Consider the following 16,292-nt stretch of genomic DNA (forward strand, 5'->3'; position numbering starts at 1 on the left):
TATACGTGCAGATACAATATCCACCAAGAATGCTGTCTTTAGCATAAGATCTTTTAAGGAAGCCTTCTGGAGTGGCTCAAAGGAGGCTTCTAAAGAGCCCAAAGGACTAAAATAAGGTTCCACTCTGGAAATAGCTCCCTACAAGAATCGAATAATATCTGGGTGAACTGCAAGAGACATCTTCTGTAGTTGGCCCCTGAAACAGGCCAAAGCCACAACCTGATTTTTTGAAGACCTGCCTGGAGAGCCACATGCAGGAGACAGAAAATACTGAGGAACTGGACTGAATGCCGAGAGATATTCTCAACTCAGTTTTCAGTACTCTTATCTCCACCTGCTGGTTGATGGACACAACTATCCCACAAGGTTCTGGAATAGTGGGAAGCTACATAATGAAAGTGCATACTTTCAATATAAAAGCATATATCACCTCATTCATTGCTCATCATACAGACCAAATTTTCTTTCAAATTTAAACTATTCTAAACTCCCATCCCCACCTCTTCCCTCCTCTCCTTTTTTCATAATTAAACCTGCAGTCCATTAAGGATTATATTGTGCATTCTCACGGTCGGAGAGTTCAAGAATAGCTTTCAATACACCAAAAATCATTTCTCTCACTTTTTTCCCCCTGACCTCATAGCTGTCAAATGCTCCATCCTCAAAGTATGCATTTGGATTTCTCCAAATAATAGGAGTTAAGTGGCTCAGACTTTATATAATTCACTAATATACATTTTTTGGCAATAAAACAGGACTTCCGAACAAATAATTCCTGTGCTATGAATGTCAATTCTAAATCATCTATAATATCTAAAAAACATAACTAGATTTTTGGGCACTTGTCTGCCCTAGAGGTTTTTCCAATTGGATCGCTCTCTCATTCCAGTACTTCTGAATTCCATCACATCCCCATGTACTTTATTCACTGCCACATTTTGGACACTTGGGGAAGATTCCTGGCCCATATTATGTTTAAACTTTTTTATTGACGAAATGCACAATACAATGCAACTTGGAGACTTCGTACAGCAAGGTTCAGTATTCAAATCAGCATTGCAACAACATATGTATCTGCATCAATCACTTATTCCATTTTCTCTTCTCCCAACCCCCTCCCCTCCTTGCAACTTTATATTTCAGCAATTGTTAAATAAAGTCATAACATTACAACGATACAACGGAACCTTTAGATTTGGCAAGTGTACAATTGTGAATCAACTACTATTCTACTGTGATGTAAAGTGATCAGCTTACCGCTCCAAGTAAATACAGAGCTCCATATCTAATTATCGATCCTACTCCTCACCATATTATGTTTTAATGTTTTTAGAGAACATGGACCTTGTTTACTAAGCCACGCTGTAGGTGTGCTAACTTTTTTAACGTGCGCTAGCGATAGACACCCATTACATTCCTATAGGTGTCTCTATCAGAGCGCCTACAGCCCTATATCCCTGATAACAGGAATTCTCCAAAACATGGACTCATCAGATTCAAATATATAAATTATTCATTGTACGCCATACTGGTCTCTCTTAGTCTTCAATTTACCACCATCTGTTTTCTCCTGGACTTCTCAACCAGGTCATCTTGTTGATTATAGCTTCAATCTTGTGGACTGCAGTGGTGGGGAGGGGGAGCCTGTAATCTGGCAGGACCCACTGGCCCTGTACATTCAGATATTACATTGAAGCCAGGGGGATGAGATACACAGATGAGAAGTAGTACTCTCGTCCAAGTGAGATAGTCGGGGAGGTGTGACTGTGCAGATATTGAGAACCATCCCTCCCATACAGAGCCTTACTTTTCCCATACCGGTGCTCCTCCACAGTCCAGATCAAACTTGGGTGGGAGCTTGTGGATTGCTTGTCCCCAACAATTTCCATCTGTCGGTAGCCCCAGTCTGGTAAAGAAGCTCCACTGACCTAAAATAAAAATCAAACAGTCCCAAACACTTGTGTGGATTTTGCAAAACCCTCTATTTTCTCTTGGTGAATTCAGGACCAATAAAAAGAATACAGAACAGTGGTCAGACGCATGAAATGCCTGGGAATCTTAAATTGCTTATATGCTGCCTGGAAGGCTTACAATCTGAGTTTCTCCTTGAGGAAATGCAGGGTTATGTGACTTGCCCAAGATCACAGGGAACTGCAGTGGGATTTGAACCAGGTTTCCCTGGTTCTCAGCTTACTGCTTGAGACATTAGGCTGCTCATCCTTCTACAGAAAATTCACTGCCAGTGAGACACTGCCTAGTTGTGCATCACTATCAAAGTCACTGTAATGATTGGCCACATTTCTTAACAGTATGCTTGAAACCGGCCAGACTAGAGAAGTGAAGTACTCTCTGATGCTGCAGCTCACAGGGCTGGGGTGGGGGTGACAGATGACCAGCAAAATCATGCAAAACAGCAGAAGTGACAGTCTTGACAAATTAGGAATTGGTGAACATCTGTTAAATCACCAATGAAGCAGCATCAAATACCAAAAGGCATATAGCACCCACCTTGAAGCAAACTAGGAGAAGCACCAGCTCCACCTCTGCCACCACACCTAGAGGCAGCACAGACAAGACACAAGTTTATGGTCCCCACCAAAGAGCTGCTGTGCCCCCTACTGTACTCTCCTCAGTGGCTCCTTGACAGGTTAGCTCCTACAGCTCAGCTAGCATTCTCATCCCAAGAGCTGTTATACAGGTTGCCTCTCCATTGCTCCTGCTTTTTTCATTCATTCATTTTGAGGTGAAATCTTTTTATTACATATATAGTAATATAGTAGATGACGGGAGATAAAGACTTGTACGGTCCATCCAGTCTGCCCAAGACAAAATTTATTGTATATGTATACTTGTGGCCTTGATTTGGCCTTGCCATTTTCAGGCACAGACTGTAGAAGTCTGCCCAGCACTAGCGTTGCTGCCACCCAATCTCTGCTAAGCTTTTGTGGATCCACTCCTTCTGAACAGGATTCCTTTGTGTTTATCCCACACATTTTTAAAATCACAAATCAGTAAAATACACAGTGCCTTAGATCCAAACAAATCTAAATCAATAGCAAATAGGTAATCAAACTTCAGGATCAACAATACAAATTTTATATAAATATTCATAGATAGAAAAGTACGTACTTCCACCCTCCCATTCTCCCCTTCCCATGTACCTTCAAAACCCCCAGAACATGCTAAAAGATAGCCCCTTGCGATGAATGACTAAGTACTCTCCCCCTTAATCCTTCCTCACACACCTCCTACTTATTTTCCTTCCTCACACACCTATTTATTTTCAAACATATTAAAGATAGGAGCCCTCCTGCTGTCTCAAGCTCCATGAACTGCTCGCTCGCTCTCTAGGATACTCAACAAACCCCTCTGTTGCCCCCCCCCCCCCCACCTGACCTCTTGCACACTACTCACAGTAGTATAACCTCTCTCCTGAAGTGCATACGAAGCAGCGGCAAAAGTGGCCTTACTATTCTTGCCATTCGCTATATTTTTTCCTGCTATGTTGCTATCTAAGGGCCATGACCCAGGCAGCACTTCTAGATTCATGGTGGCAGAGCCCTGCAACTCACTTCAGTTCTACAATGCTGGCTTCTGGCTCTCAGCCGGCCAGGTAGAGGGCTGCTGCAAGGAAAAGAGGAGCACACAGCCATTGGTCGGGTGGGGTGGGGGGAAACAGAAAGTGCTTGCAGGAGTGTACGGGCCTCCTCTCAAACTACCTGTCAATGCCTCAGACAGGAATCAGCATCAAGGGCTTCATGACAGCTTGGGTGTGACTCCTGTCCTATTAAGGCACCACTCCTTGCATATCCTCTAGAATTTGCTTGATCTGGTGGTCAGTCACCTATGCTTCAAGAGAGCTTGGGACAAGTACATAGATCTCTAAGGGAGTGAAAAGGAACGTAGATGGAATGGATGGGCAGACTGGACAGACCATATGGTCTTTATCTGCCTACATTTTTCTATGTTTCTGTATTTGTTTTGCTGGGAAGACTATCCCCCTTACCTTCAAAACAGCTGAGGTGTTCACATGCACTAACTTCACTTCAGATACGATGGTTTTCCAAACTTCTATGTCTGATTCACGATTCACTATTTCCTGGGAGGGTGAAAACAAAAATGAATGACAGATAGAAGCTGCACATCATTCCCCCATCCTTTGTTTTCTTTAGGAATTCATAAGAACATAAGAGTAGCCATACTAGGTCAGATCAATGGCCCATCTAGCCCAGTATCCTGTTTTCCAAACAGACATTCTTTGTTAACCAGAATTGGTAAAAAGAATTAGAAAAGGTACAGTATTAAGTAGAGGTGTATCTCACACATACACTTATTTTTATTTATTAGGATGTATTTAATACAAAGAGCTACAGCTAACTTTCACTCCCATATCTTAGCCATTCTTTATTAGAGATCTCTGAATAAAGTTCTGTGGTGGCCACGTTAGTCAATTTCAGTAAGCTGGCAATAAGAATCAAATGAACCAGTTAGAGGTGAGACCTTTTAAATTGGACTAAACACACTGTATCTATGACTAGCTTTTAAGAATCAGCCTTCCTGCATCACATCCAAGTAAAGCAACCTCATAAATTTGTGCCATTTCTTCACTGACCTGATAAAATGAACAGAGTTCTGAACTATGTCATGCGCACATATTAAATAAGAACAATCTTTCTACTGAACTTTTTTTTGACCGATTTTACTTAGAGATCTGTGTGAACTGATTTATTCATCAACAGATGTGTGTGCCAGCATCACTCTCACACACTCACACTATGTGCACACCACAAACATCCAAGTCCACCAGGAGAGGAGACAGCAACACTCAAAGCACAAATGCAGCATTTAAGAACAAGTACACTTTCAAAACAAATAACCAAATAAAAATATGAAATCTACAAATAAGTCAAACAGAGGAAGGAAGAGAGACAAAAAATACAGAAGGGCAATATTCTGTGGCCTTACCAGTCTCCAGAGGTTCTGCGATGGCATGGACACATTATAATCTATGTAACAGGACACCTCCTGGGCATAGGGTGTAAGCGGGGCAGCTACATCATGCCTGGGAAGAAACAGAGCCATCACAAATATCAGTAGCCATCTCAGAGGCACAGCAGCATTGGAAGAAGGTGCTTCTGCCTGTAGTGGCAGGATAAGAGAAGGAAAACCCACACTCACGTGTTCAGAAAACGTGCTGTGATCCCGTGTACCAGCTGCACAATATCACCATGGTGCACTGGGTGGGGAGGGTTACTCACCACCAGTTTAGGCCTGATGGGAAAGAAGAAAAGACTGGCATTAGAAACAAAAAAAGCTGTGCTGTTACATACCAGCAGCTGAAAAGAACACCACAATATCAGAAACCAGTCAGCTTAGCAAGGCTTAAAAATGGTTTGGACAATATCCTAAAAGAGAAGTCCATAAGCCATTACCAAGATGTACTTAGGAAAATCCACTGCTTATTTCTAGGATGAGCAGGCATAAAATCTGTTCTACTCTTTAGGATCTTGCCAGATACTTGTGACCTAGATCAGCCACTATTGGAAACTGGATACCAGCCTTGATGAACCTTTGGTGTGTTACAGTATGGCAATGCTTATGTTCATACAGTACCCACGGAGTGCAAGGCCAATCCTGAGAAACAAGTGAACCTATCCTGGATACCTACTGTGTGACCTTCAGCCTCTCACAGAGCCTCCCCTGGTCACGCTATTTCCTAATCCAGAACCCGCTGATACAACTGCTCCTCATTACCATCCCTCTAATGGCTGTATTTTGCTGTTCTAGTCTTTGAAAGAGGTCATGCAAGATAGAAAGCTATGATTTGTTTTTGGGTTTTTTTTTTAACAGCATATCCTAACACCATGCTGATCAAAAGGAAAAAGGTCACTGTAAGGAGCAGTCTAGGTTAGAGTCATCAAAAAAAGGAAAAAGACAATAGGTTGCTTATCTTCCTAAGGAGGGCAGAGAAAGATGGCGGAAGAGAAACTCACAGCCCAGGGTTCTTCACAATCCACCAGTTATTCACATCCTTAAAGGGATAGCAGGTGACCTGCTGCTGGTGAGAGCTTCCCCGACCATCCTCATATCTACAGATAGAGGAAGAAAGCACACAATTAAAGGAAACATGTTTTCTTACCTACTAAGTCTCTTTCCTCAAGTTTTGCCAGATCAGTCCAGAACAAAGAGTTGTGAGCCCTGTCCTGCACAGGGCACTATGCAGTCACCGCATGCTCAGTATATCTGTAACAAAGCAAGGTGAAATTAGGTCTTACCTGCTAATTTTCTTTCCTCTAGACCCTCCAGACTGGTCAAGATGCTTGGGTTATACACACCTACCAGCAGAGACAGACTGAAAACACTGAACTTTGCACACTGTATATGTATCCTGTGCAGAATCCTAGCCACCCAGTATACCAACAGAAAAGGAGAGAACAAACCAAAGAAACTCCCCAAACCCTGTACATGGAAACTCAAACCTAAGAGTGCTTTTGTGGGCCGGACGTTAACAGCGCCCAGAGCCACACCAGTCTGACACCAGAAAGAAAACCTCCCCTGGCATCTATTATAACAGTAGCGTAGAACATTACTATAAGACAGCCACAGCAGGACACAGGCTCAAAACGAGAACAAGCAGAATTAGAACTAGTGCTGAGAACAGGGAGGGTACTTGACCAGTCTGGAGGGTCTAGAGGAAAGAAAATTAGCAGGTAAGGCCTAATTTCACCTTCCTCAGCAACCTTCTAGACCGGTCAAGACACTTGGGAAGTACCAAAGTAGTAAGATACTAAGGGCAAGACCCCCGAAAAGCAGAGGTCAACACGGCAGCACCAAATCTGGCCTCCTCTCTTGCCCAATTGTCAATTCTGTAATACTTCACAAATGAATGGATAGAAGACCAGACAGCTGCCCTGCAAATATCCTGAGGAGGAATGAAACTGCATTCCGCTCAGGAGGAATCCACCCCCCCCCCCCCCCCCCGAGTAGAATGTGCCTTAAGCATAGGGGGCACAACGCGGCCTTTCAATAAGTAGGCTGAGGCAATAGCCTCCTTCAACCATGTAGTAATTAATTGTTGCCGTGGAAGTGGCCACTCCTTTCTTAGGACCCCCATACAAGACAAACAGTCTATCCGAGGCCTGAAAGTCCTGCGTCCTCTGAAGGTAGGAACGCAAAATCCAACAGACATCCAATTTTGCCAAGCCACATTTAGAGGAATCTCCTGATCTATTCCCCAAGACCGGCAAGGAAATCACCTGATTCACATGAAAGTCAGAAACCACTTTAGGCAGAAAGGACGGCACTGGTTCGAGAGAGACCTTTTCCTTGGAAAAAGACAAGAAAGGATCTCTACAGGACAGAGCCTGGAGCTCTGAAATCCTCCGAGCCGAAGCAATGGCCACTAAAAACACAGTCTTCATGGTAAGGTCCTTCAAAGTGCACGACTCCAAGGGCTCAAAGGGAGGACTCACCAGCACCTCCAGAACTAGATTCAAGTCCCACGGAGGGACCAACGGGCGTAGCAGAGGACGTATCAGCTTAACTCCCCTCAAAAAACAGACTACATCAAGGGCAGCAGCCAAGGAAATTCCCTGAACCTTCCCACGGAAACAGGCCAAGGTCACGGCCATCACCTGAATTTTCAAGGAGGACAGTGAGAGTCCCCTGTCCAAACCATCCTATAAGAACTCCACTGACCATTTTAATAACTACTCTCTGGACGGACTCCATCCCATTTATATCTTTTTGAGGTACAGTCTCCAGAACTGTACACAGTAGTCTAAATGGGATCTCAGAGGCTTATACAGAGGCACAATCACCTTTTCCTGATGGCCACTGCTCTCCATATGTACTTAAGCATCTTTCTGGTTTTTACTGTTACCTTTTCTACCTATTTGGCCATCTTAAGATCATAAGATGATCAACCCTAAATTAAGATTGTCTTTCATGAACAGAAGTACTTCACCTCCTATACCATACCACTCTCTTAGGTTTTTGCAGCCCAAATGCATGACCCTTCATTTTTTGGCATTTTAGTTGTCAAATTCTAGAACATTCTTCAAGCTTCACTAGATCCTCTCTCACGTTATCCATACCATCAGGAATGTCTACCCTACCGCAGATTTTGGTATCATTTGCAAAGAGGCAACCCTTACCAGGCAGTCCTTCTGCAATATCACTTACAAAAATGTTAAAAACAATGGGACTACAAACTTATTATTGTGGCACATCACTGGTAAATGTCCCTTTCCTCAGAGTGAGTTCCATTTACCACTATCCTTTGTCCCCTTCCATTAAACCAGTTTCTAACCCAGTCAGTCACTTTAAAGCCCATACTGAAGGCACTCAGTTTATTTATAAGTCATCTGTGTGGAACTCTGCCAAAAGCTTTGCTAAATTCTAAGTATACCACATCTAGTGCCCTTCCTTGATTCAACTCTGATCACCCAGTCAACAAAATTAATCCAATTTGTCTAACAAGACCTACATCTGGTCCTGCAATCCACTGGATTTCAGAAACCTCACTATTCTCTGTTTTAGAAGTGTTTCCATTAATTTACTTACCACAGAGATCAGTCTAACTGGAATGTAGTTTCCAAGAATAAATAAACTTGGAAACTTATTTCTGTTTTTGTGGACAGGGATCACATTATCTGCCCTTCTGCAGTACTCCTACACATTTCCAACTCTAAATAAAAACTATGAAAAACAAAATCAGACAGCAGAGCTGTCAGAACTTCCATAAATTCCTTCAATACCCTCAGATATATACCATTCAGTCCCACACTTTGGGGCTCATTTACAAAGCACTTAGACTTACAAAGTTACTATGCAACTTTGTAAGTCTAAGTGCTTTGAAAATATGCCTCTGTCTACTCTAGTTTAACTGGCTCCTCACAAATACAGCCTTCTGAAAAATCGTTCATTCTTATTTCTTTTGTTTTCTGTGGTCCTACTACCGGCCTTTTATCTGTCAACACAGAACAGATCAGTTTACCATGGTCTCCTGGGTCATCTGGTGCCATTACACCATTACTCTGTGATGCAATGGCACCCTCTGCAAAACGCAGCCTAGATGCAGTAATGGGGGAAACATAAACAGAGTATCTATTAAATGCCTCAGCTGAAGCAACACATCCAGACCTGCCACTATCTATTCCTTCCTTCAACAGATGAACCATGGAAGCTTCAAACTGTGTTGTGTCACAAAGACCATGGCTTGAAGGGTTGGAGGCTCCAACTGTCCTAGATAAGGGAGAACACATCCTGTGTCAACTCCCACAAAATTTATTTGTGCATTGTGGGAGCTCACAATGTGTGCTACCAATAAAGCTTGGAAATGAACTTCAGCCCACTGAAACAGCAGAGGTCTCAATCCACTGCTGAACTCCTTGTGTCCTCTTGCTTGAAGCACCTTCTGAATAGATCATCTCCAAATGAATGATGGTTGACCAAGAGGCTTCAGACACACTCTTTTCAGCAGATTCTGAGAGCTCAAGCACCACTCCAGATTGGCTCTCACCCTGGGCACCCAAGGAAGCCGAGTAAGCCAACCTGCGCTCCATCAGGGAATGATGAAGCAGTCTTATAAACTCAAGCCCATGCTACTATGTCAACTGCTGCTGTTGCCATGGATCCTAGGACCTGCATGCAAAGCTTCCTTCATCAAAAGAGCTTTTACCTGATTTTGAAGCTCGATTGCCCTCTTCCTGGTAAGAAAAACCTTTACTTTTTGAGTATTGAACATAGCTCCTAAACACTCAAGGTACTGAGGGCTCTAGTTTGCGTTTCTCAAAATTGACAACTCAACTGGGGGACTGAAGCAACTGGATCACTTAAGAAATGGCTTGCTGACTTTCCACCTCTTACTTCATCTTGATGAATCAGTCATTCAATTAAAGATGAATGATGACTCTGCTCTTGTTTAAAAACTTCACTGCAACCACCACCACCATTACCTTCAAAAATGTACTTGGGGCCATCTTTGATGACCTTTCCAAAATGGAATATGTAAGTACAACTCCTTGAAGTCTGAGGATATCAAACATTCCCCTTGATGCATCACCATAATTACTGCTCAGAGCATTTCCATCTGGAAATTTAGAATATGGAAAGCCAGATTTACTCTCTGCAAATCCAGGATGGGGCAGAAAAAGCCTTCTTTCTTTGGCATTATGAAATATATGGGAGTGGAGCCCCACCTGTAATCCACTCCTCTGTTGGAATGGAAACAACTCTACCAAAGTAGCCTTTCCAAGGTGGCCTTCTTCACTGCAGCATGATAGGGAGAGAGCCTGAATGTGCGAGTTGAAGGACAAATTCTAGAATATATCTTCGCCTGATGATATCCATGACCCATTTGTTCACTGTGATCAAGGCCCACTCTTAATAGTTGGACAGCCATCTACCTATATGATCCTCTCCTCAGAGGACCCCTTTCTCATCATTGTGTGTGGGGGGGGGAGGGGAGAAATCAGAGCTTGTCCATTGCCCCTTCTATCAGCATGAAAGGATGACTGCTTGTACAGTTGCTTGGAGATCTTAGCCAATACTTCAAAAGCCTAATTCAACAAGATCTCAATTTTATGATCCTGGAGATCCATTTAAGACTGTAGCACCTTAAACCAGCATAGTTGTTTTCTTTGTCACAGCTGCAACTAAGGTATCCCACTTTAGGGAGCTTAATCTTCTCCTTCTCATGGGAAAATAGGATACAGCCTGCCTATGGCTCTACCAACCTGGAAACCAGCTTCTGGTGCATCTCATTCAGTTGAAATGAGAGCCTGAATCACTCGGTGTATCAGAAAGGCTTACACAGGTTTTAGCAGGTCTTTCAGGATGGGACCTCCAGACATTTCTGCCTCTTGCACCAGAGCTTCAGAGATACTCAGTGCCTCTGATGCCCAAATAATAATTGCTGGCTGCTCCTCTTGCCAAAAAAGGCAGACCACTGTCGGATCATCGCCTTCTCCCACTGCAAGTTCTCTCACTTCCCAGAGCTTTGCCGATGGAGTGGAGTAGTGGCCTAGTGGTTAGGGTGGTGGACTTTGGTCCTGGGGAACTGAGGAACTGAGTTCAATTCCCACTTCAGGCACAGGCAGCTCCTTGTGGCTCTGGGCAAGTCACTTAACCCTCCATTGCCCCATGTAAGCCGCATTGAGCCTGCCATGAGTGGGAAAGCGCGGGGTACAAATGTAACAAAATAAAAATAAAGACCCCTAACTGACAAGTTAACCAAGTAAGAGACACTATATGGGTTTTCTAGTCCTCCACCATGCTCAGACGGAGTCTCCTGGCCTTCAATGGCTCCTCTGCAGCCTTAGGCTGGCCTCTTGCACTCTGAGCAGAATGGACTGCCTGAACTTGCTTAAGAAAAAATATGTTCTATGTAAAAGGAACACAAACTCAGAGGAAAACACACATCAGCTTCTGCTCTGGGGACTCTGGCTCCCTCAGCTGTTGATGGCTGGGGGAAAAAAAAAACCCCAGCTCCCCCCCCCCCCCCCACGTCACTCTTGGTGCAATTTCAAGTTTAAGGCACCACCCCCACTGCAAGGACTCTCAGATCTGAGCTGCTCCTGGTGTCACTTCAAACACAATATGGGAATTCCCTCCACTGTCCTAGGGCTTGGGCGATCTACCGCTTCCTTCCATCTACAGCAACCTGATCTCCTACCAGAGAACTGCATGCTTACTTGACAAGCCTTATTGTTGTTTTTCCTTTTATTTTCCTTCTCTGTCCAAAAACAATAAGGAGAGGGGCAAGGTACAACCAAGGCCTCACTACGAGGAAAAGAACCCCCCTCCCCCAAACGGAGAATAAGAGTATGGTCTTGGATCATCCATGTGTCTCCCAGACAAGTGACCACCACAAGCTGAATACTCAATGCTAATTGTATTCACCTAACTGGAACCTAGTTCACCAACTGGGCCTGGGAATCTTTCCAATCAGACCAGAATGCCAGAGAGAGCAGAGCATGTGGTGGATGCATGGCACCCTATATATAGGGCAAGGCACACAATATTTTCTGTCTCCATTTGCCAGGTGAGGTGCATAACTCATTTGTTCTGTGCTGGTCTGGTGAACAGAAAAACAAAATTCTATACTTATGTCCCACATAGCGCATATACTTGCCTAGAAAGAACACTCTGCACATCCCTAGGACAATTTCCATTCCACAAGACATACCTGCTGCTGTCCAGATGTCATTTGGTAAATGTTCTTCCACTAAAACATCATGTGCAACACCTACGAAAAACTGAGTGTGGTGCAAACCTAAGTTCTGAAATACCTCGTACCATGTATTATGATAGGCTAGTGAGTGCACCCATGTATACTGGGTGTACCAAACCTAGCACTAGGATCTAGCAAGGATACAACACTAAGGCAGCCACTTTCCTTCCAATCCAACAGAATTTCCAAGTTTCCAGATCTATCAACTACTACTACTTATCATTTCTATAGCGCTACTAGACGTACGCAGAGCTGTACACTTGAACATGAAGAGACAGTCCCTGCTCGACAGAGCTTACAATATTTAATATACCACCCATGCCAGAGATGCTTGAGTGGTTTACATATAATTTGAAAGCAGAAACACAGAAAAGAAAAATAAACGTTCCAATATAAATAGAAGAAAATAAAGAAAAAGAGGAAGATACAAGCAGGATCTTTCTATAGCAACCACCATCCTACAGGCACTGGGCTAGGTAGGACTTTCAAGCACTAGGGGACACTTGTCTCACCTGACAGGATAGGTGTTTTTATGAGAGTGCAGCCAGCAAGGAACAGGCTGACTGAGGACATTGCGCATGGTGATCTGAGAACCATATACCACCTCCAATGGTTGACCCTGTGTGATCCGTGCTAACCCACCCTAAGAAAGAAGGATGAAGAGGCAACAGAGAAGCATCAAGAACTATTCTGGAGGAGGAGACTTAAGGTCCCCATGCCCATTATTGATTATATAGGACAAAGTAGTGGCTCCCCCTATAGAAGTAATGAAAACATTTACCACATTTCTATACTGCCAGCCATAGCCTGCAGTCATCTTGATTTATATAAAAAAAGTTACAAATCATAAAAGTGCAGACAGCTCACTAGACATCACACAGCACTTATATATTCTGATACTTGACAACATTTGCTTATTTCTGATCTCAAGAAGTGTTACATTCGGAAGCTAATAAAAAAAATGTATTAAGTTAGTCCAATAAAAAAAGAAATCTTATTTTCTTTTCTCTGTTTTATTGTATTTCTGTTTATTAGATCACACAGTAAAAATCTGTTTCTCATTTCTAATATTTGGAACTTATGTCCTTTCGAACAAGGATAAATTTGATCTTACCTGCTAATTTGCTTTCTTTTAATCCCTCCAGACTAGTCCACACTGATGGGTTCTCCATTTCTACAACCAGGTAAAGGCCGAGAACTGACTTCTGAGTGAGCCTATAACAGTCCTGTGCAGTCTCCAGAGAGTCTGTCAGTGTTCCCTCTAAGCTATGCGTGTGCACAAGGGTCAGAAAGGAAGCACACACACCCAGAAACTGTGCACACAAAAGTTTTGCTAACTTTCTTTATTGTGAACATAGACTATACTTTACACATCGTGTCAAGGCTGAAAATTTGCACACAAAAGTTTTGCTAACTTTCTTTATTGTGAACATAGACTATACTTTACACATCGTGTCAAGGCTGAAAATTTGCACACAAAAGGTTTTTCATGCACACATGGGCCAGCAAAAATTAAGAAAAAACATTGGAATCAGTATATCTAACAAAGTGAAGGATATGGACCCCTAAAAACTCCCGTTACACCCATCTTTCCCTCTCTGCTATCTGCTTGTGCTGTAGTAAACTTCTCGTGCCTTTCTAACTCCATAGGGTGCTTCAGCTTGAAGAAACAACAGAGGGGAGCTATGATAGAGGTCTATAAAATACTGAGTGGAGTGGAACAAATAAATGTGAATTACTTGTTACTCTTTCCAAAGATACAAGGACTAGGAGGCATGCAATGAAGCTACTAAGTAGTAAAATTAAAACAAATCAGAGTAAATATTTCTTCCCTTTCTGAAACCTCTCTCTTTCCTATTAGTTGCTTAGCATTTATATCAATGGAATTAGAACTGTCCTGTCATATTTTGTAGTTCCTTTCCATTGAGATTTCCGATTTTAGTATGTAAACCACTTTGATCTTCCAATTAGCAAAGGTATAGAAAATGTGAATAAACTAAATTATAATTAAACTCTGGAATTAATTGTCAGAGAATGTGATAAAAACAGTCAGCTTAGCAGGGTTTACAAAAATGTAGATTATTTCCTAAAATAAGTTCATAAGTCATTACTAAGATGGGAAAATCCACTACTTATTTCAAGGATAAGCAGCATAAAAATCTGTTTTACTCTTTGGGATCTTACCAGGTAGTTGTGACCTATATTGGCCACTACTAGAAACAGGATACTGGGCTTGATGGACCTTTGGTCTGTCCCAGGATGACAACACTTATGTTCACAATTGGTAGGCCTTGCTTTTTTCTTTTTTTCTGCAACCACCACAACTGAGAACCAACTAGACTACCTGCAGCGCTGTCTATGTCTACAGCAAAAACCACTCTTCAAGGCTAACATACTCGGACTCCTACCAAAACCACTCTGCACAGCAATTGCTCTCTTATGTGAAAGAAAAGAAAGACTTTCCAAACCAGGGCAGATTCTGGACCAATCTGGAGGGACTAAAGGAAAGCAATTAGTAGGTAAGATCTAATTTATCCTTCCATAGCGTCCCTCCAGACCAGTCCAGACTGATGAAAAGTACCAAAACAATGACCTTCAAGGGTGGGACCCTACAAGCCCTGCAGACAAAACACACACACCAAAGGCTGCATCCTACCTAGCCTGAACATTCACATGGTAGGACCAAACATCAGCCTTATAAATCTCTTGTGGGGAAACTAGAGAAGACTCCACCCACGAGGCTGCTTGTCCCCTGGCAAAATAAGATTTCAGGGCCTTTGACACTTGCTGCCCTTTAAGAATATAAGCTGATGAAATAGCTTCTTTTATCCACCCACCAATAGTCGCTTTAGACGCCACCTGACCTTGCTTCTGACCACCAACAAAGACAAATAAGAGGTCTGACCAGAGAAATTCCTCTGTTTGGTGCATACACTCTAGCAATGCCCCTTTGACATCCAGTCTACATCAGCACCACTGCTCCTCAGCATCACTGGGCATCTCCCAACACCAGCGTCCCCTAATACCAGCAACCCAATGCTCTGGTTGACTTTTCAGGTCAAAATCAGTTTGGGAAGGAAGGCAGGTAGGCACCAGACAAAGGACCAAACTTCTCTTTCGATAACACCAGGAAAGGCTCTCTGTACAACAACGTCTGCAATTTCAAAATTCTCCTGACTGATGAAATAGCAATCAGAAACAAAGTCTTCAGGGTAGTATCCTTAAGAGTACCCTGCACCGATGGCTAAAAACTGGACAGCACTGAGGCTGTCAAGATAAGATTCAAATCCCAAAAAGGAACTAAGGGGTAGTGAGGAGGTCCGATAAGATTTATTTCTCTGAAAAATCCAAACACATCTAGATGTGAAGCCAAGGCCTTGTCCCACACCAAACCCCTAAAACATGCTAGCACTGAGACTTACACCTTAAGGGACAACAAGGCAAGACCCCTGTCTAAATCATCCTGCAAAAACTCCAAGATCTCGGCCATGAAAGAATTCAAGAGAACAAGCTAGTGATACTTTGAAAATATGCCATAGGCCAAAGTAGTAGACCATTTTTGAGACTTCAGCATGGTTGAAATCACTTTGCCTGAATAACCTGTCTTCTATAGCTGTGCCCTCTCAAGAGCCAAGATGTAAAATAAAATGAACAGGTTTGCCATCCTGACCAGACCTCGCCTCAGCAGATTCTCTGACAGCAGCCTCAATGGATCCTCTGCCACCAACTGCACCAGGTTACCATATCAAGGTCTCCTCAGCCAGTCTGTCCACAAACACCACAAGGCCTCTGTAATTCCTGATCTTTTGAGTGGCATGGCCCAGCAGTGGCCAGGCAGGAAACACTGAGCAGGTTATCGATCGGCCAAGAGTTGTCCGACACAATCAACACCTTCCAAGTTCACCTCTCTTCTTTGACTGAAAAATCTGGGAACCTTTGCATTCCCTGCCAACGACATCAGATTCATCATGGGTTGACCACAAGCGCTCACTGTGAGGTTGACGGTAACTTGCCCTAGACTCCATTCTCCTGGATCCAACATTTCTGCTCATAAAAT

The 16,292-nt window shown here is 43.1% G+C and overlaps 1 protein-coding gene across 3 annotated transcripts in view; it reads right to left on the minus strand.

Annotated features, from left to right (window-relative positions):
* Positions 1 to 16,292, minus strand: part of POMT1 (protein O-mannosyltransferase 1) — a 54,737-nt gene that overhangs the window by 13,707 nt on the left and 24,738 nt on the right. For all 3 annotated transcript variants that reach the window (XM_030207796.1, XM_030207795.1, XM_030207794.1), the window contains 6 exons: positions 12,748 to 12,878; positions 5,994 to 6,089; positions 5,179 to 5,271; positions 4,966 to 5,062; positions 4,007 to 4,099; positions 1,808 to 1,928 (listed from right to left, as the gene is read on the minus strand). In XM_030207796.1, coding sequence (XP_030063656.1) covers positions 1,808 to 1,928; positions 4,007 to 4,099; positions 4,966 to 5,062; positions 5,179 to 5,271; positions 5,994 to 6,089; positions 12,748 to 12,878 — 631 coding nt within the window. The remainder of the gene's footprint in view (positions 1 to 1,807; positions 1,929 to 4,006; positions 4,100 to 4,965; positions 5,063 to 5,178; positions 5,272 to 5,993; positions 6,090 to 12,747; positions 12,879 to 16,292) is intronic.

This window comes from Microcaecilia unicolor, chromosome 6 (assembly GCF_901765095.1).
Source record: "Microcaecilia unicolor chromosome 6, aMicUni1.1, whole genome shotgun sequence".
Taxonomy (NCBI): domain Eukaryota; kingdom Metazoa; phylum Chordata; class Amphibia; order Gymnophiona; family Siphonopidae; genus Microcaecilia; species Microcaecilia unicolor.